General features: G+C 40.4%; 1 protein-coding gene across 2 annotated transcripts in view; it reads right to left on the reverse strand.

Moving 5' to 3' along the window:
* Positions 1-20709, reverse strand: part of PM20D1 (peptidase M20 domain containing 1) — a 34040-nt gene that overhangs the window by 9741 nt on the left and 3590 nt on the right. For both annotated transcript variants that reach the window (XM_069074698.1, XM_069074697.1), the window contains exons 2-10: positions 20041-20127; positions 12383-12615; positions 12001-12087; positions 11513-11646; positions 9583-9702; positions 8903-8978; positions 8326-8387; positions 8052-8130; positions 4755-4826 (exon numbers count right to left, since the gene is read on the reverse strand). In XM_069074698.1, the coding sequence (XP_068930799.1) occupies positions 4755-4826; positions 8052-8130; positions 8326-8387; positions 8903-8978; positions 9583-9702; positions 11513-11646; positions 12001-12087; positions 12383-12615; positions 20041-20127 (950 nt within the window). The remainder of the gene's footprint in view (positions 1-4754; positions 4827-8051; positions 8131-8325; positions 8388-8902; positions 8979-9582; positions 9703-11512; positions 11647-12000; positions 12088-12382; positions 12616-20040; positions 20128-20709) is intronic.

Below are 20709 nucleotides of genomic sequence, written 5' to 3' on the forward strand. Positions count from 1 at the left end.
GAGAGAGAGAGAGAGAGAGAGAGAGAGAGAGAGAGAGAGAGAGAGAGTTGGAAGGAGTGTGGGGGTGAGGAAAAGCCTCACGTGAGGATTCCAAAGAGTTTCATACAGATGAGCTTAGGAAGGAAGGCCACTGCGGCCTAGGCATGGAGGGAAAGGGAAGAGAGCCAAATCCAGGGAGATATTTCCATGGTCATGAGGGAAAGGTCCCAGCTGGGTGGAAAACATGCCCTTGGAAAGGTCTGGAATGATGCTGGGGTGGGAGAGAATGAGTGGAAAGAACCTAAATTTGGGGAATGCTGGGATTTCCTGAGATAATGGGAGAAGTCAGGAGACTGGGGTCCCTGCTTCAGCTAGGCTGCTTTCTGGTGTGTGACTCTAGGCAAAAGGCTGAACCTATTTCCCCATTTGTACCATGGGGATAATCAGTTCCGCTATGTAGTGAGGCCAAAACAAACAAACAAATAAACAAATGTCAGATGGGAAAATGACTTACACTGTTCGAATGTGAGTGCCTTGAGGGCAGCTACTGTGTTTTTTTGCCTTTCTTTGTATCATCAGCACTTAATACCATGCCTCCCACATAGTAGATGCTTAATAAAAAAAATTTTTTTTGGCCTGACTTAGGAGGAAGGATGCTGGAGAAATTCACACGGAGTTGAAAACACAGCTTTACAGTTGTAGATGTAATCTTGTGGTTACAGAACACTTTACCTTCTCCTCTCATTCGATTCTTATAACAACTTTTCACTATAATATCATTACTCCCATTTTAAAGGGGAGGAAACTGAGGCTCAGATTAGACAAACTTCCCAAAGTCACACAGCTGGTAAATGGCAAAGTCAGGACTAGAATTCTGGACTTTTGATTCCACCTACTCCTTGCTACACCATGCTGGCTCAAGGATCATAGTTTTAGAAGAGACCTCAGATATTATCAAGCCCAACCCCATCATTTTGCAAATGAGAAAATTAAATCCCAAAGAAATGTGACTTGCCCAAGGTCACATCAGTAGTAAGTAGCAGAGACAAAATTTGAAAGCGGGTTATCTGATTCCAAACTCAGGACGCTTTGCATTGTGTGGTGATGTCTGTCCTGATACTCTATAGTCATGACTCATGTTTCTCAGCAGATTCAAAGGTGGGTAGTTTTGTTTTATTTTGTTGTTTGATGTGTATTTTACTGGGATAGGGAAATGCTGGTAAGAAAACTCCCTCTATCAATGGAGAATGTCAGTTGCTCTGAAGCTTTCAGATTATACCTTCCATCTATGTATACGTGTACGATACACAGAGGACATATCATGTAACATACATGCATATATATAACACTCTATGGGTGTGTTGCTCTTCATTCATTGTCATGTCTGACTCTGTGTGTGATCCATCCCATTTGGAATTTTTTGGCAAAGATACTGGAGTGCTTTGCCATTTCCTTCTCCAGCTCATTTTACAAATGAGGAAACTGAGGCAAACAGGGTTAAGTGACTTGCATAGGGTCACACATCTGGTGTCTGAGGCCACATCTGAATTCATGTCTTCCTGACCCAAGACCCAGTCCTCTATCTATTGCACCACTATTATTTGATGATAGTTATAATATATAATGGTAGTTATTTATAGTACGTATATAACCTATGTAGTGTTACATATACACTTATATATAATAGTAATTACTCTTATTTCTATTGTCACATATAGCCATTATATGTTACATATATTATAATGCATATACTATATAATAATAAATAATATATAATTATATATGTTAGACACAGTTATGTATAAGAGCATATATTATATATGAGTGTAAGTTACATATAGTCATATGTGAATATATGATATACAAGAGTAGCTATTATATATAGCATGTATATAACCTATATAGTATTACATGTATAGTTATATATAAGAGGAGTTATTGTTACTATTATTTCTATTGCGACATAATAGTTTATATAATAATATATACTATTATACATAATAGTAGTTATTATATATAGTGTATATACAACCTACATAGTGTTATATGTACATTTATATTTGATAGTAGTTATTACTATTATTTCTATTGTTACTAATAGTGTTTTATATAGTAGTATATATAAACTATAGCATTACATACACACATTGCATTCACATGCATACACATGTACACACATTGCATACATATGTACACTCATTACATACACACATACATTAGAAAACTTATACATGCATCCCAACAGTATATACACATATATGTATATAGATATACACATGTATGTATATGTATGCTGTTCAGTTATTTGAGCCATGTCTAATTCTTTGTGTGTGCATACACACAACACAGTGTATATATGCACACACACACATACACGTGTATGCATGCACACACGTATATGTCTATGTCTACAAGTGTCTGTCCCTCTAGACTATATGTTCCTTGAGGACAGAAGCTGTTTTTCTGTTTTCCGTTGTAGGGACTTAATAAATGCTTGTTGACTGTCATGGTTTTGGAGTCGTCTGGGGTCACTGAGAGTTTAAGTGCCCTGGCTAGGGTTATACAGCAAAATAGGACTTGAACACAGGTCTTCCTGACTCCACATATGCTATGATGTTCTGCCTCTCTATTCAGGTTAGTAGCTGAGCTTAAATACCTGAGGACGTCTAGTTCACTTTGGTTAGAAACAAAAGTTTTTGTTTGTACACATGCCTTTAAAACGTCTTACTTCTAATATTGTGTTTAATTTTCTTTAGTCATTTCAGTCATGTCAGAGTCTTTGTGACCCCATCTGAGCTTTTCTTGGCAAAAATATCAGAGTGGTTTGCCATTTCCTTTTCCAGCTCATTTTACAAATGAGTAAACTGAGGCAAACAGCGTTAAATAACTTAGCCAGGGTCACACAGCTGGTAAGCACCTGAGGCTGGATTTGAACTTGGGTCCTCCTGATTCTAGGCAAACAGCGTTAAATGACTTAGCCAGGGTCACACAGCTAGTAAGTACCTGAGGCTGGATTTGAACTTGGGTCCTCCTGATTCTAGGGCCAGTGTTTTGTCCACTGCCTCCACATAGGTGCCCCATTGTTTTTAATAGTAGGTACTTAAACTAGAATTCTAATACATAATAGAATAATAGTATTAAATAATTTTTTAAAAAAGTCTACATTTCCTCTGGCTCTACTTCCCAGACTTGACTCTTAACCTTCTGTCAAATGATTTCTGAATGCATCATTCAAATGAAACTGCCCAATGACCTTTTCTCAGTCCTTCCTTGACTGTTCTACATTGTTCATCTCCCTTCCTTCTTGATGCCATAACCTCACTTGGCTCCGGTGACTGGGCTTTCTACTGGTTCTCCTGACCACTCCATCTTGAACCCCTTTGCTCATTTACTAGTGCCTTAGCTCGATTCTCTCCTATCAGGTGTGAGACATCCTGTAAAGCTGTCTTCTTTTCTTCCTATATATCTTTTTCCGGAATGGCATCAGCTGCAATGATCACCTCTATACAGATGGCTCTCAAATCTATACATCCAGCTTCAATTTCTCCCATGGGCCAGATTATGTCCTACCTCAAATTATTTTTAGCTTTAGAATTTGTTATAACATGTTTATTATTATGTTGCCTTTTTTCTTTTTTAGCAGCAGCAGCAGAATTTTCTTCTGAGCATGGTCTTCCTCAGGCCGATTGAAAACAAGGCCTTATTGTTGAATGAGGAATGAAGGCTGTATTGTCTGAGCCCATACAGCCCTACTCCAGGGTGAGGCAGCCCAAGAAGATCCATGGATGCCAGTCGGGAGACTGACTTAATATTTGCCTGGGCTAATCGAGGCTGACTCAAGAATCTTAGAGCTGGAAGGGACATTGGAAGCCATCTAGGTGAACCCCTTCCTTTTATAGATAAGAAAACTAAAGCTCAGAGAGAAATGACTGTTACTACTGAAACCCAAATTGAAAAAACAGACAATACTAATACAAATCACATGACAACTCATATTTCTATAACGTTTTTAGGCAGGGGTGGGGAACCTGCAGTCTCAGGGCCACATGTGGCCCTCTAGGTCTTTGGGTGTGGCCTTTTGACTGAGTCCAAGTTTTACAGAACAAATCCTTTTACTGAGGAGATTTGTTCTGTGAAGTTTGGATTCAGCTAAAGGGCCGCATTTGAAGCCCTAGAGAGTTCTTTCTTCACAAAAAAATCTTGTAAAGTCATGAATGACTTATTTTACAGATTAAAAACTGCATTTTAGAAAAGTAAAGTCTCAGGATCAGAGTTTAGAGCTAGAAAGGACCTTGGAGGTCATCCAGTACAACCCCCTATTTTTATCGATGAGGAAAATGAGACCCAGACATGAGAATGGAAGTGCTGAGACTCCAATGCAAGCCTTCTGCTCTCTGTTCCATGTTCACTTATCCTCATGATCGCTAAGTCTTGCTTATGAAGGCCATAAGGGGAACAATGATACTGGGTCACCCCATAGCTCTTGGGGAAAGTTCATTCATCACCACCTTATTTATGATTAAATAAGCCCTGAGATGAGAGTGCCAAACTCTGGGTCATGAGGGCCATATACTGTTGCTACTCCCCAGCAGACTTTTTTTTTTTTGCTTTTTGGAGGGCAATTGAGGTTAAGTGACTTGCCCAAGGTCACACAGCTAGTTTTTGTGTTAAGTGTTTGAGACTGGATTTGAACTCAGGTCCTCCTGACTCCAGGGCTGGTGCTCTATTCACTATGCTACCTAGCCACCCCTCCCCAGCAAACTTCTGGATCATACCTCAGTGATGGTCTGGCCAGGATGGATCCGAAAATTGACTGTTGCCTGGGCTTTTGGGGGGATGACATTCAGCTGAGGAGAAAAAAATGACACATGTACAATACACATAGTACAGTTTGAACCAGCTCCAGATCCCTCTAGACCCAGACTGGCTCCCTTTACCCAACTTAGCAAAGAATGACTGTTGAGAAGCCAGAGAGAGTCTAGATAATAGAAATCTCTCATTAGTCAATTTCATGGGAAAATCAAGTCATAGAAGGTAGATGATGTTAAATTCAATGCTTTGGGTCTGTTTTTCTTCCTACCTTGTGCCTTGGAGTTATATAGGTGCTAAGCAAGGGGACACATCCTCATTTTCAGGCTAGAGACAAAACTTATTGTGAAGTCTATGAAACAGGTATCAATACCTTCCTTTCTCTAGGTCTTGGATTCCACATCTATCTAATGGGAAGGGCAGACGGATGGCCTCCCAGGTTTTTTCCCAGCCTTGTGATTCTGATTCCTGCCTCTTAGTTCTATTTCCAAATCTTCTCTGGGTCTCAGTGAAATGACTGAGAAAGTCTCTAGCCAGGGAGTTTCTTCCACCTAGATTCATCATAGACTAAAAGGCCTTTATAGGTCAATTAGGTCAACCCTTCATTTTACATAAAAAAGAAATCGAGAGGGATGAGAAGTGACTTATTCAAGACCACTGAGTAACTTAGTGACAGAGAACCTAGCAGTTCGCTCTTTCATGAAATCATCACCTGTTGAAGCTGGAATAAACTTCAGAGATCATCTAGTCAACCAAGTACAGGCAGATACTGAGGCCCAGAGAGAAGTGACTTGTAAAGTGTCAGTGACAGAATGAAGAATTGTATTCAAGTCTCACATCCCTGAGTCTTGGGCTCTTTCCAATTGATTCATTTGTTTAATCGTATCAGACTCTTTGCGATCCAATGATATTGGAGTGGTTTGCCACTTCCTTCTCCAGCTCATTCTACAGATGAGGAAACTGAGGCAAACAGAGTTAAGTGACTTGTCCAGAGTCAAATAAGTGTCTGAAGGTCAGAATTGAATCACAAACTAAACCTGCATAGACTAATTCTACTTGGCAGAAGAGTAATGAACCGTGGCCTGAAATGGGTAGAAGCTATGGGCAAGTCATTTTCAATCATTTCACTATAAAGGAGTTCCTCCTATTTTGAGCTGTCTCAAGACTGAATGGACTGGACATAGTGAGCTCCCTATCATCGGAATTGTTTAAGCAGAGGTTGGATCCCCACTAGTCAGATAGGTGTAGAGGTGGGGGTAGATAACCTCTGATTCTAAAAGTCAGGATGATCTTGGTACAGTATAAAGAACACTATATAATAATAATGATGAGAGAGTACTTTAAGATTTACATTAACATCTATTAACCCTTAAATCAACCCTGAAAGGTAGGTGCTATTATTATCATCCCCTTTTACAGATGAGGAAACTGAGGTAGGCAGAGGTTAAGTGACTTGCCCAGGGTCACACAGCTAGTAAGTGTGTCAAACTGTGCTTCATTTAAATCCAATTGTCATTGATCCTCTTTGAGAACAAAGATGGACAGACTGGAACTCAGGTCTTCCTAACTACAGGTCTAGGGCTCAATCTACCCTGCCATCTAGTGGCTAAGGTGTAGGAAAAGCCAAAGAGTCTGTTTTCAAATCCCAGGTCGGCCACCTACCTGTGTGAAATTTGGGAAATGTTATTTAGCTGATTCAAGTCACAGTTTCCTTACCTGTAAAATAAGGAGATGGGACTAGATCATCTCTAACACCCCTTCCAGCTCTCAAATTTAGTTTTTCTAGTTCTGAATATATGAGAGGAGAGGCCATCTTTTGTTTAAGAATGTTCCCATTCTATGATTCTCCCCTGGTGATGCTTGTTGTCAGAGGGATATTGTTGATGGTCTTTTGTGAAGATTGCTTAATCCAGTTCTGAAGAGACTGCTTTCCCTGCAGCAGGCCAAGGACATTAAAATGACCTGTTCTTTAGAAATTCAGGTGCTGTTTCTATTCTGACCACTGAGTAGCACCCTTGGTTCACTGAATGACTGCTGTCCCTGTGCCTCTTGAAAGGCAGCAGCCAGCACTTCTGTCCTGATTTTGAGATTATCCAGCAGAGCAGGTCTGAAGTCCCTTTCTTGGCTGGACATCACTTTGTCCCTGGGATCTCTGCATGAGCTTGTCTCCACTGTGAAGAGGAAGTTATCGTTTCTAGGTTTAAAACCTGCCTGTTCCCTTCCATGACAGAAAAGCTTGGAATTGATGGTGAGATGCCCATTATTCATAAGCCAGGAAGGCCAGTTCAGAATGGGGACATGGGGTAAGGCTAGGAGGGAAGACAGGACCTGTAAGTATTAAGTCACAGAGTTTAGAAGTGATTTTCCCAAGTCACGTAGCAAGTTTGTAGCAGAGCTAAGACTTAAACCCTTTAAGGTTTCTAGTCTCCTAACCCCAGTCTAGCTATGTTCATTCCACAATTCCACGTATTTCCTAGGCAGGGAATAACCCCCAAATCCTCTGCCTCTGTGTAGTGGGAACAGTGCTGGAATGGCCATGAGAAAGCTGCATTCTAAACCTCCATCTGTCCCTGAACTAGCTGAATTACGCTGGGCAAGTCATTGAAATCAGGTGAATTCCTTCACCTGTCAAGTGCTTGTCCATTGTTCCTTCCATATAACAAATAAATAATAAACAAATGGAATAAACAAATGGAATGAAAAACAAAACAAATGGGATTTTCAGTTTCACCACGTTGATGTAGGATCATAGGATGAGAGGTAGGCTCATAGGCAGGCTCACTGAATTAGAACAGAAAGGAGTCTTAGAGCTGAATGTGGGGATGTTTGTGAAGGGTCTAAAATCAAAGGTATTTTTATTTTGGGGACATATCACAGACAAGTTATCCTGCTTTGTAAACAGCTTGGGGTTGGACAATACACTTTGCCAAAGTGGATGCTGAAAACTGCATTCCCTTCCAAGGCACACAGATTGACTCTGCCCTAGGTCAGTAACACATCTAATATCTTTATGGGCAAAGGAAGTAAAGAGCCGTGCTGAATCACATTCTAGGAACACATAGTGGGTTAACATTTTCAGAGGCACTGGTGGTATGCCAATGGATTAACCCGAGAGGACATGACAATGGTGTTGATCCCATTCTATATTTGTCTGAAGTGTGCCAGAGAAGGGAAAGGGACCTGTGTGGGACCAAGGAGAGAATTTCTTCAGTCTCCCTGATGGAGAGTGCAGTCAAGGATCAGGAACTTCCTGAGGGTGTTACCTTGATCCCTGCATTAAACATGGTGAGTGCCGTGGTGGTTCGGATCATTGCATTACTGAAGACACTTTTCTCAAGTTCTCTGAAATAGGAAGGATTAAGGTCAGACATAAGGAAAAACTACCCAACAGGGAAGAGGAATAAGTTCTCTCTGAACCAGGAAAATCTTAAAAACTGGAAGGCTGCTATCCATATGGGCTGCAGGCCCTTTTGGAAGGAGGAAGCTGGTCAATTTGGGGTTGTTTGGACAGGGCGTAAGGGGACAAGAATTCTTTACCTGCTCACAATGGGTCCAAATATCCACAGATTGGTCAGGAGGATATTCATTGGGAAGCCCATCTAAGAGGGGGAAAGAGCCAGGTTAGCAGAATTTCTAGAGCCTAGTGCAAAGAGATTGGCATGTGAGGGTCAGTGTGTCTGAGGTCAGGATGTCCCAGTAATCTAGGTCTATACCAACAATGCATATTGGGGCCCCTGTGATCAGGACCTGGCTGGGCTTTGTTGGCTCTGTGAACACTGGGAAATAACAAATGTGAGGCTATGATTATCCATCTGGATTTGTCTGTCTGGTTAATGGACACAGTCAGACCAACCTCCCAAGAGTCGCACACTAAGTTTGCATTGTTGGGTATGAAAAAGGAATACCTCCCACCTGAGAATTCTGGGTCAACCAAACATTATAGTATTGGTGTGGGAGGTGGGGTAGGTAGTGGGTCCCTTCAGCCAAGGCTTAGCTTTAGGCAAGGATGACGGGAGGACAGAGGATTCTGTAGCCCCAGATGATAAAACCATACTTTACTCAGCAGAGCGTTCCTCCCCCTTCCCTGTTTCCTATGGCCTCTCCAGCCCCATACCTGTCCTGCAAGCTGCTCCAACATGCTTTTCTCAGTCCCATATCCAAACATATTAGGCATTGGTGTTTGTTCCAGCCTGAAAAAGATGTGGTTCTCTCAGACATGCTCAGAATGGCAGTGTAGGGACATGGATAGGGTATTGGACTGGAAGTCAGGAACACTTCCCCACTCTTGCCTCAGACACTATGTGACCCTGGGCAAATCACTTAACTGCTCTCAGCCTCTGTTTTCTCACCTGTAAAGTGGATATTATAATAATAGCACCTGCCTCACAGGAGTGATTCAGGGATCAAACAAGATAATGTCCTCAAGTACTTGGCTATCGCACAAGAATAAAAACAGAAAAGTCTTGCACAGCAAACAGCTTCTACTACCAAAGTTCCCTTGGTTCTGATGTTAAACTTGTCTCTTCATTTGCTTTTGTTCTTTCTCTCCTATCCCTTTATCTGGCTTCCGATCATCTGCTTTGGAGAACCTGATCCATCTAACCCTGTCTACCCGGCTTGCCCTGATTGAATCCAGGCATGACCCCAAATGGACTGATCATTCCATTCTTGATTTCTAGTTCTCTATTACCCGATGTGACCTTCAGTGAAGTCTTCCCAGGCCTGAAATGGGGAAAGTCTGGGCTTCCAGAGTAAGCCCTAGCTGAGGGTACAAGGCAGGGAAGGACCACTCACCGGCTGATGGCTGCTGCGAGGATGCCAATGCTTGTCTCCTTTGGTGGGAGTGATGAATGGCCTGGAGCAGATTCTACCTGTAACATGAGGTTCATGGCACCTTTCTCTGACACAGAAATCCTGGCAGGACAGAATAAAATTCAATAAACGCTTATTAAACGCCAACTATGTGTAGAGCACTGTGTTAGGCCCCAGGGAATTATAAAGTTTAGAGCAGATACAAACTCTGACATTGAGAAATTTGCAGTCTAGTAGACATTTGTGACATATGCATAAATAGCTACAATTACAAAACAGCACATAAGCGAGAGGCTCAAACAAAGTGTTGTGGTGAAGTTTGGGTGTAGGGTATGGAAGATCATTGCTAACTGGGGAGGAAGATCAGGGCAGGTTTCCTCAAGGATGTAGCAAGTCAAACTACCACCATCCTCTTGGCCACCATCCCTCTTCAGGATCCTAATGAAGACAGCTCAGGACCCTGAGCCTCAGGAATAGAAATGCTTCCAGCCCAGTGGCCTCAGCCAACATGCTGGGAATCAAATTCTGTGGAGATGCAGCTTGGCAACTGGTCTTGCCGGTGCTACAGCCACAGCTCCTGAAGACCCAGAAAAGAAAATTCTTCCCACCCAAGCCCTTGGCACAGTCAAATGGTTCAACATCAGGAAGTGATAGGATGTTATCAGTGGAAATGTAGGCATTTACATCTGCTTTTCTACTGAACCCTAAGGACCATGGAACATTTCCACCTGACTTGTAGTTGAAACTTCCCACATATTATCTTCCCCATTAGAATGTGGGCTCTTTGAGAACAGGGACTGCCTTACCTTTCTATTTGCCTCCCTCTTAACACCGTGGTAAGGCTTACCACAGTGCTTTGCACTTAACAAATACTTCATTTGTTGAGTTGGTCTTTAAAGAGTGATCAGGAAAAGGGGTGGTTGGTGGTGCAATGAACAGAGCACTGGCCCTGGAGTCAGGAGGACCTGAGTTCAAATCTGGCCTCAGACACTTAACACTTACTAGCCATGTAACCTTGGACAAGTCACTTAACCCCAGTTGCCCTTCCAAAAAAAAAAAAAAAGGAATTGTTGGGAACAACGTAAATGAAAAGAATGAACAAACAAACAAACTGAAGCTGTATATAATGATCAAATTCGGTCCAGGAGAAGAGCTGAGAAAATGCATGCCTCTCCCTTCTTTGCTGATGGGGACAGTGGATGTTGAATAGAGCATATATTATCTGATTTGGCTGATGTGCTGGTTGTTTGGTTGCTTCTTTTTCACTCCTTTTTATTCTTTCTCACAGTGGATGGCTTGATGAGTTGTAAAAACAAAAGTATCAATAGAAATTAAAACCAAATTAAGACTCCTTCCAATCAAGAGACTCAAGAGGCAATGGAGGCAGTAGAGTGGGATAGTTGTCAGAAGCATTCTAGATGCAGGAAAGAGCATCAGCAAAATTTGGAAAGTGGGAATGGAGAGGATAGGAGCAGGGTACAGATTAGCAGTCTAGTTTGGCTAGAGCATCATGTATATAAAGAGTGGTCTGAGAAGACTGAAAAGATAGGGTGACCTGATATAGAGGGCTTTGAATGCCAGGCTAAGGAAACTGAAGTTTATGCGGTAAGCAACAGAGTATTATGGAAAGGTTTTGGACAGACATATGACCTGACTGGAATCTAGCTGGGCTCCTTCCAAGGTTCTGATTGGGTGTCAGTCATGTGTTGCTCAGAACCCTGGTTGAACAATGAGATGGAATGGAAAGTCTTGAGCTATTGGACTTAGGGAGGGAAAGACAGAAGATATGCCAGCGTGGTCTAAAGCCACTGGGCTCCAGGGGCAGAGAGAGATAGATGGGACCCCTCCAAGACAGGGTTCTCAGAGGACTAGCTCAGAGGGAACAGCAAGAAGTTGGGGTAACTTTACTCACACTGCAAAGGATTTCTCGACGTCAGACAAAATACCATCCAAGATATAGCCTCCCTCATCTATGATAAAGGACAGCCGCACACCGCGTGACTCCAGTAGGGCTGCAATCTTCTCTGCTCCGTGTTTTCCAGATACCTGTACGTACCACAGCCCCAGACCCATGTCACTTCCCAATCTGGTCTCCAGATGATTTGTGTGTATATAAGAAGAGGGAGGGTACACACAGTCTAGCATGGCAAATCTAAATCCTTCAGTACCCTCTTTATCTTGGCAGAGGATGGAAGCTAGGTTTTGGAAGATTCTGCCTCACACCTGTCCCCTGGAAGATTCTGCCTCATACCCATCCCCTGGGAGGTCTGCCTGTGGAAAAGAAGCATGATGTTCTTGCAGCTGAAGGACAAATAGATATGACTTAAGACCTAAGCCTCTGGGGAACTCAACACTGAGCTTAGCCATCCCGAATCGTTGCAGACTCTGTTAATAGATTACCTCCTCATCATGTCCTAGGGAGATGTAGAAAGACCTTCGAGGGACATAGTTTCTTCTCAGCAGTAGTTCCATGGCCTGCAAGATTGCCTGAAGGACATAAGCACAGAGGAAGGGCAGGAGGCTGTGAGGAGGAGCTACTGGGAAAAGTGCAATGCCAAGTCAGACTTCTCCGGGATTAGGATTTGGAGATCAGAAAACTTCTTGACAGAATGGGCAAATTCACATCATGTCAGAGCATTTGGGGCAGTTTCCAGAGTATAAGGCTGCCAGAAGAAGAGTGAATTTCCCCCCATTTTCTGGGAAAGTAAAAGATTCTCAACATTGGGCAAATGCCTGAATGCTCCCTCCCCTCCATGCCCATTTTGGGTATTGTGAGGCAAACCATAACAGAATTCTTGTTGTCCAGTGTGCCCCGGCCATATATGAAGCCATCATGCTCCAGGCCAGAGAAGGGTGGCACCTCCCAGCCATCGTCAGAAGCAGGTACAACATCAATGTGAGCAAGTAGCATGTAGGGTTCCAACTTGGGATCTGATCCACGGATGGTGAACAGGTGACTGTATTCTTCCACAGTCTCATGCTGGATAAAGCTAGTGGAGAACATGGAAGGGAAGACTGGAGGGTAAAAGAGAGAGAACGAGAGATAGAGGTGGGGTGAGGGGAGAGAGGATGACAGAAAGAAAGAGAAAAGAGAAGAGAGTGCACAAGTAAGAGAGAGAATAATTTCTTTCTTCTTGGCTGCCATACTTCATACTGTACCCTCCTTTTAAACTATAGCCCAGGGCAATCACCTCTAGGAAGGCTTCTTAGACTAATCAAGTCCATTAAAAAAAATTTAATTTAATTTTGAGTTCCAAATTCTTTCTCTCCCCCTCCCACCTCCCACACCTACTAAGAAGGCAAGAAAAAGAAAACCTATTAAAATATGTATAGACATGCAAAAAAATTCCCGTATTAGTCATGTGTCTAAAAAAAAAGAAAAGAAATAGAAGAGAATATACCTCAATCTGCACTCTGAATCCATGAGTTCTCTATGTTGAGGTAGACAGCATGTTTCATTGTGACTCCTTTGGATTTATGATTGGTCATTGTGTCAGTAAGAGTTACTGCCTTTCAAAGTTGGTTATCTTTTACAATATTGTTGTATAAACTGTTTTCCTGATTCTAATCACTTCACTTTGCATCAGTTTATACAAGTCTTTCCACATTCCTCTGAAACCATTCCCTTCCTCATTTCTTATAGTGTAATAGTATTCCATCACAATCATATACCATAACTTGTTCCCTAATTGATTGGAATCTTCTTAGTTTCCAATTCTTTGCTACCACAAAGAGTATGCATACCACCTATATACATATAGGTCTTCTTCCTGTCTTTGATCTCTTTGGGGTATGGACCTAGTAGTGGTATTGCTGAATCAAAGGGCATGCAATTTAATGGCTTTTTTTTTGCCTTTAAAAAAAATTTTGGAGGGCAATTGGGGTTAAGTGACTTGCCCAAGGTCACACGGCTAGTTTTTGTGTTAAGTGTCTGAGGCCGGATTTGAACTCAGGTTCTCCTGACTCTAGGGCCGGTGCTCTATTCACTGCACCACCTAGCCACCCCAATTTAATAGCTTTTTGAGCATAGCTACAAATTGCTTTCCAGAATGGTGGGACTAGTTTATAGCTCTACCAACAGCAGGGGATCTATTTTTCCACATCCCCTCTAGCATTTGTCATTCTCCTTTTTTGTCATCTTAGTCAATCTGAAGAATGTGAGATAGTACCTCAGAGTTGTTTTAAATGTGCATTTCTCTAATTATTAGTGCCTTAGACCATTTTTTTCATCTGTCTATTGATAACTTTGATTTTTTCCTCTGAAAATTACCTATTTATGTTTTTTGACCATTTATTGATTGAGGAATGGCTTATATTCTTGTGTATTTGACTCACTTCCTATGTATTTTAGAAATTAGACCTTTATCAGAGAAACTTGCTTGCAAAGATTCTGTGCCCCCCTACCCCATTTCCTGCTTTTCTTCTAATTTAAGTTGCATTGGTTTTGCTTGCACAAATCCTTTTGATTTTATATAATCAAAATTAACCATTTTTTCCACCTGTGAAACTATCTCTTGTTTGATCATGAACTCTTATCCATAGATCTGATAGGCAATTTCTTCTATACTCCAAAAATTTGCTTATGCCATTCTTTATGTCTAAATCATGTATCCATTTTGAGCTTATCTTGGTATGTAGTGTAAGCTTTTGATTCATGCCTAGTTTCTGTCAGACTCCAAAAAATTTCCCAGAAATTTTGGTCAAATAGTGAAATAGTGAGTTCTTGCCCCATTAGTTGGAATTTTTGTTTTTTTTCAAACACTTTGATAACTGTTCTCATCTGCTTCTGTTTATTGTGTATCTAACCCTTTCCACTGATCACTCTCTCTATTTCTTATACAATACCAAATTGTTTTGATGATTATAACTTTGTAGTATAGTTTGAGATCGGGTACTGCCAATTACCCCTTTCTTCTTCCTTTTAAAAAAAATTGATTCTCTTGATGCTTGTTCCTCCAGATGAATTTTGTTACAATTCTTTTTCTAGTTCTGTAAAGTAGTTCTTTCATAATTTAATTGGCAAGGTACTGAATAAGTAATGACACTTGCATGTGGCAGGTTTTTGTTCAGTCATGTCTGACTTTTCGTGACTCCGTGGACCATGATGTCCATGGAGTTTTAATGGCAAAGATGCTGGAATGGTTTGCCAATTTTTTTTTCTTCCAGTGCATTGAAGAAAAGACAGGTTATGTGACTTGCCTGGGGTCACATAGCTAGTAAGTGTCTGAGGCTGGACTCCAGACCCAGAACTCTATCCACTGCGCTACCTGTCTCCTATGTAACAAGTGTATCCCCTTAAGTATTTTATACTATCTATAATTATTTTAAATGGAATTTCTTCCTGCTGAGTTTTGTTGGTAATATATGGAAATGTTGAAGTTTTGGGGGTGATTTATATCCCCAAACCTTGCTAAAGTTGTCATCGATTTTGATTAGTTTTTTTGTTTGACTCCCTGGGGTTCTCTAAGTAAACCATCATATCATCTATGAAAAATGATAGTTTTGGGGCAGCTAGGTGGTGCAGTGAATAGAGCACCAGCCCTGGAGTCAGGAGGACTTGAGTTCAAATCCAGCCTCAGACACTTAACACAAAAACTAGCCATGTGACCTTGGGCAAGTCACTTAACCCCAATTGCCCTACCTCCCCCCTCCAAAAAAGCAAAAAAAAAAAAAGAATGATAGTTTCATTTCTTCAATGTCTGTGCTTATTCTTTCAGTATCTTTTTCTTCTCTTATTGCTATCACTAAGATTTCTACAATATTGAATAGTAATGGTGATAATGGACATCCTTGCTCCACCATGCCTCATCATATTGGAGAGGCTTCTAGCTTATCCCCATTACAGATAATGCTTACTCTTGGTTCTAAACGGGGGGGGTTTTGGGGGGGGGGCTGGAACCTGTGGCCTTGAGGCCATATGTGGTGCTCTAGGTCCTCCAATGTAGCCCTTTGACTGAATTCAAACTTCACAGAACAAAGGGGTGGGATCCTTAATTTAGATAGATACTACTTATCATTTTAAAGGAAACACTTTACTCCTGTGTTTTTTACCTTTTTTTTTTCTTTTACAAGATTGGCATTATATTTTGTCAAAAGTTTTTCCACATTAACTGAAATAATCATATTATTTTTTTGGTTGCTAACAGTCAATTTCCTAATAATGAACCAGCCTGCATTTGTGATACTAAATTCTGTCTGATCATAGCATATGAACTGTGATATATTGCTGTTATCTCCTTGCTAGCATCTTTTTTTTGCATCAGTATTCCTTAGAGTAATTGATCTATAGTTTTCTTTTTCTTGTTTTGACTTTCCCTAGTTAAGTAAGGTATTGAGACCATATTTGTGTCATATAAGGAAATTGGTAGGATTTCTTTTTTTTTTAATTTTATAAACAATTGGGGTTAAGTAACTTGCCCAAGGTTACTTGGCCAGTTATTTTGTGTGGGTGCCAAGGCCAGAACCAATCCCAGGTCTCCCAACACCAGGGCCAGTGCTCTTACTCACTGTGCCACCTGGCTGCCAATTCCTTTTTTTTTTTTTTAACCTATCTTTTCAAACAGTTTGTACAGCATTAGGATTATTCTTTTTTTTTTTTTTTTTTGCTTTTTGGAGGGAAGTTTGGCTTAAGTGACTTGCCCAAGGTCACATGGCTAGGTTTTGTGTTAAGTGTTTGAGGCTGGATTTGAACCCAGGTCCTCCTGACTCCAGGGCCAGTGCTCTGGTCAATTTGTTCTTGCTATTCACTGCGCTACCTAGCAGCCGCTTGGATAATTCTTTAAGTTTAACAGAATTCACTCGTAAATCCAGTTAGTCCTTGTTTTTTCCTTAGGGAATTCATTTTGATTTGTTCAATTTCTTTTTTTCTAAGATAGAGTTATTTAAGTATTCTACTTTCTGTTCTCTTAGTCTGGGAAATTTATAATTTTGTAAAATCCATGTATTTTGTTAATATTGTCAGTTTTATTGGCATATAGTTGGGCAAAATAACTCCTAATAATTGCTTTTGTTTTCTTTATTGATTGTAGATTCAATTTAAAAATTTTTTTGATGTTAGTAATTTGGTTTTCCTCTTCCTTTTAACAAATTAAATTAACCAATAGTTTATCCATTTTATTATGTTTTTTTCCTAAAAAACAAAACATCAAGATTCTTTAGTAGTTCAGTGTTTTTATTTTTTACTTTCAATTTTGTTAATCTCTTTTTTGATTGTCAGGATTTATCTTTTGGTGTTTAATTGGGGATTTTTAATTTGTTAGTTTCTCTCTCATTCTTTTTCTCTCTTTTATACATTTCCCACTAAGTTCTGCTTTGGCTACATCTCACAGAGTTTGGTATATTGTCTCTTGTTGTCATTATCTTTAATAAAGTCATTGATTATTTCTATGATTTGTTCTTTGACCCACCTATTCTTCAGAATGAAGTTATTTACTTTCTAATTAATTTTTAATCTGTGCTGCAAAGGCTCTTTATTGAATGTGATTTTTTATTGCATTATCATAATAAAAGATACATTTAATACTTCAACTTTTCTGCATTTGTTTGTAGATTTTTATGTCTATGGTCAATTTTTTTGAAGGTGACATGCATAGCTGAGAAATAGGTATATTCCTTTCTATTTCCATTCAATATTTTCCAGAGGTCTATCATATTTAACTTTTCTAAAATTCTCTTCATATCCTTAACTTCTTCCTTGTTTATTTTATGGTTAGATTTATCTAAATATTATATGGGTAAATTGAGCCCCCCCCCCCACACTATCATAATTTTGCTATTTCCTCCTGTAAATCATTTAACTTTTCCTTTAAGAATTTAGATATTATGCTGTTTGGTGCATATGTGTTCAGCATTGAAATTAATTCATTACTATGTAACCTTTTAATAAAATGTAGTTTGCCTGTTTGTCTCTTTTAATTAGGTTTAGTTTTGCTTTATCTGAGATCATGATTTCCACCCCTACCTTCCACAGTAGATTCCTCTAAACTCCTTATTATAACTCTATGTGTATCTTTCTGTTTCAAGTGTGTTTCTTTTAAACAATATTTTATTGGATTCTGGTTTTTAATCCATTCTGATAGCTTCCATTTTGTGGATGTGTTTGCTAACTGTGTATTTCCCGCCATCCTATTTTATTAAACATACTCTCTCTCTCTCTTATCCTGACCCTTCTTTAAGAGTTTGTTTTGCACCTGATCACTGTCTCCTAACTACCCTCCCTCTTGTTCTATCCCTCTCTCCCTTTTTCTGAACCCCTTCCCTGTTGAATTCTATGTATGTATATTCTCCCTCTTTGAACCAGTTTAGATGAGAATAAGGCTCAAATGTTGCTTAATTCCCCTTCCTGCATTGTTGCCTCTATTGAATAAATTCTTCCTTTCAAGCCCTATTTATAGGAGCTAATTTTTCCCAATTTTTTCTGCTTTCCTTTCCCCCTCTCCCCAACCTTCCATTCTTCTTTTGAGATTGTCTAAACATACCAGATTTGCACGCAGGCTCCAATACATTCTGAGGTTACATGTATCATCTCCAAGACCATTTTCCTATTTGCTAGCACCCTCTGTGACTTTACATCTTTGCCTTTTTAATTGTGCAACAATACTTCTGATAAAAAATGCCTGTCAGAGCTCTTCTATTAAATTTCTACATTTGATGGGATCAACTTATTATTCTAACATAAAGATATGGGATTTTACATTTGGAAAGGGCCTTTGAGGTTCAATAAGGGGTGGACTAGGATTCAAACTTAGGCCCTCTCACTCTAGATTCCATGCTCTCTCTACCATACCACACCACTTGATGTATCACAGGCCAACTGGTAGAGTGCTATAGGCTCAATGACTGGAACATACCGTGTTTCCCCGAAAATAAGACACTGTCTTATTAATTTTTTTGGAAAGAAAAACACCAGAGGGCTTATTTTCAGGGGAGGGCTTATGTTGTCCTGCCTCAGTTCTCCTCTGTGGCACTGCTCTCAATGGCGCCAGCAAGCAAATCACTGGGGAAGAACAGGATGACACGCTCACTGCTGCAGCTCTGATTGGATGCAGCTTGGAGCTCGGCGTGCGTTTCACCTGGCGGGGAAGGCGGTGCATACAGAGGGTACCGTAATGTAGCATGTAGCGCAGGGGATCACCTTCACTACAGTAGTAATCTCAATAGGGCTTATTTTCGGGGGAGGGCTTATTTTAGAGGAATCTTACACAGTAAGGGGAGGGCTTATTTTTGGGATAGGTCTTATTATCGGGGAAACACGGTAGTAGGAGAATAATAAATACTTATTGTATTGTAAATACTGACTTGTAGATGGCTAATAAATAAGAGTGACAACTCCTGTATCCAGAACCCTTGAAAGCAGGTTTGACCCCAATATATACAAATCCAAGTAGTTCAGAGCGTCTTCTCAGGATCTTTTCCTGAGCCTTAAGGCAGTTCTCTAGGATGCAGAAATCTCAAAGGATGCTTTTTGTAAAAACTAGGTCATATAGAAACTCCAGAGGCTCCATGATTTCAATGTTCTCAGTACTCTCTCCAGTAGTGCCATCACAACCTATCCATCCATCCCCACTCATTCTGTGCAACTCTTGTTCATCACCTTCCACAAATGAGACATGGTATCTGTTCAATGCTATGGTTCCCTCAAATTACTGGCCTGTTGATCTTTTTCTTTATTCTTTTCTTTTTTATTCCCTACTCATTTTATTTTTCAGTTTTTATTTTCTCTCCCTCCCCTCTATTAAATAAAAAAAAGGAAAGAAAAAAAGAAAAACAAAACCCTTCCAATAGATATGACTAGTCAAACAAAATGAATTCCTACATTTGGTCTTCCAGTCTCCCTTGATCTTCCAAAGAGGAAGAAAACAGGACTTCTATTTTCTTTCCCTCATTCTCCCCCCAACCTTTGCACTTAGATTAGAAGCAGGGAACTCTTTACCATTGGGGTAAATGGGGAGTATTAGTCTCATCAATTGGTCTGGTAAATCTGGAGAAGAGGGTGTCCACACTTAGCATGAGGAGGTATACATCCAAGAAAATGGTTACACAACTAACTCTCTATTCTAGAAAATTGCACAGATAGAAGAAATGCCTTTGGGTTATGCCTTTAGATTGTTCTAACTGGCTACCTGACAAGTAGATCTGGGGCAAAGAATAGAGAAAAAGTCCAAACATGTGATAAGCCTTCAAAGATCAAAGGACCAACTTCCAATCTTTCTCGCTTCCCCCCCCCCCCCATAATGAACATGAATAATTCCCACCAATCCAGTCTCTCTATCTCCAAGGTAGAAAATTATTCAAAGAAAATGAACTCTTTGGACCTAGTCAAGAGTCAAAGGTTCATCCTGGGGCAGGGACCTTGGGCAATCAGCTCTGAAAAGGGGCAGAGCTCAAGAGCAGTTGCCCTGTTCCCTTCACTTCTACTTCTGGAGTTGTTCATGCTGTTACCTTTCCGAAGGAGTTCCCCAAACTCAATCATGGCGGTGGTGTTGATGTTCTCAGAGCTGAAAGCCACTGTGGGTATCCGAACTGCTTCTGTTAGGAGTTGGAAGAATGAAAATCACAAGTTAAAACCCATGAATAGGATTTCAAGCTGAAAAGTTTATTTTTAGTGATTTTTGTCCTGTTCATTTCAAAGATGAGGAAATGGGCTTGGAGATTGGAAGTGATTTGTTCAATAACTCAGTTTCCAACCTAGCATCTTCTGACTTGAACACACTTTCCATTACATCATGCAGTTTTTTCTGTATAAACACCTAGTAAAAGGTATGTGAACATACTTTCAGGTTAATGACTCCAACCTCCTAAGTGATACAAAGAGTCTGTATTAGATGTTAAGAAAGGAGCACAGTGTGATATAGCACAAAGGTGGCTAGATTTGGAGTCTGAGGGCCTGGGTTGAAATCCTGACTCTGACATCTATAAGCTATGAAAGCCTGGGCAAATCATTTCAAGTCATTGGACCTCACTGTTCTCCTCTGTAAAATGAAGAGGTTGAACTAATGATCTTAAGGCCCCTCCTGGCTCCAGATCTCTGACTCTGTGATCCTATGAAAAAGAAGACTGGAGGGGCGGCCAGGTAGCACAGTGAGTAAGAGCACCGGCCCCAGTGTCGGG

This window comes from Petaurus breviceps, unplaced genomic scaffold (genome assembly GCF_028583685.1).
Source record: "Petaurus breviceps papuanus isolate PSGF00001 unplaced genomic scaffold, PetGlider_PUasm1.0 90895, whole genome shotgun sequence".
Classification (NCBI taxonomy): domain Eukaryota; kingdom Metazoa; phylum Chordata; class Mammalia; order Diprotodontia; family Petauridae; genus Petaurus; species Petaurus breviceps.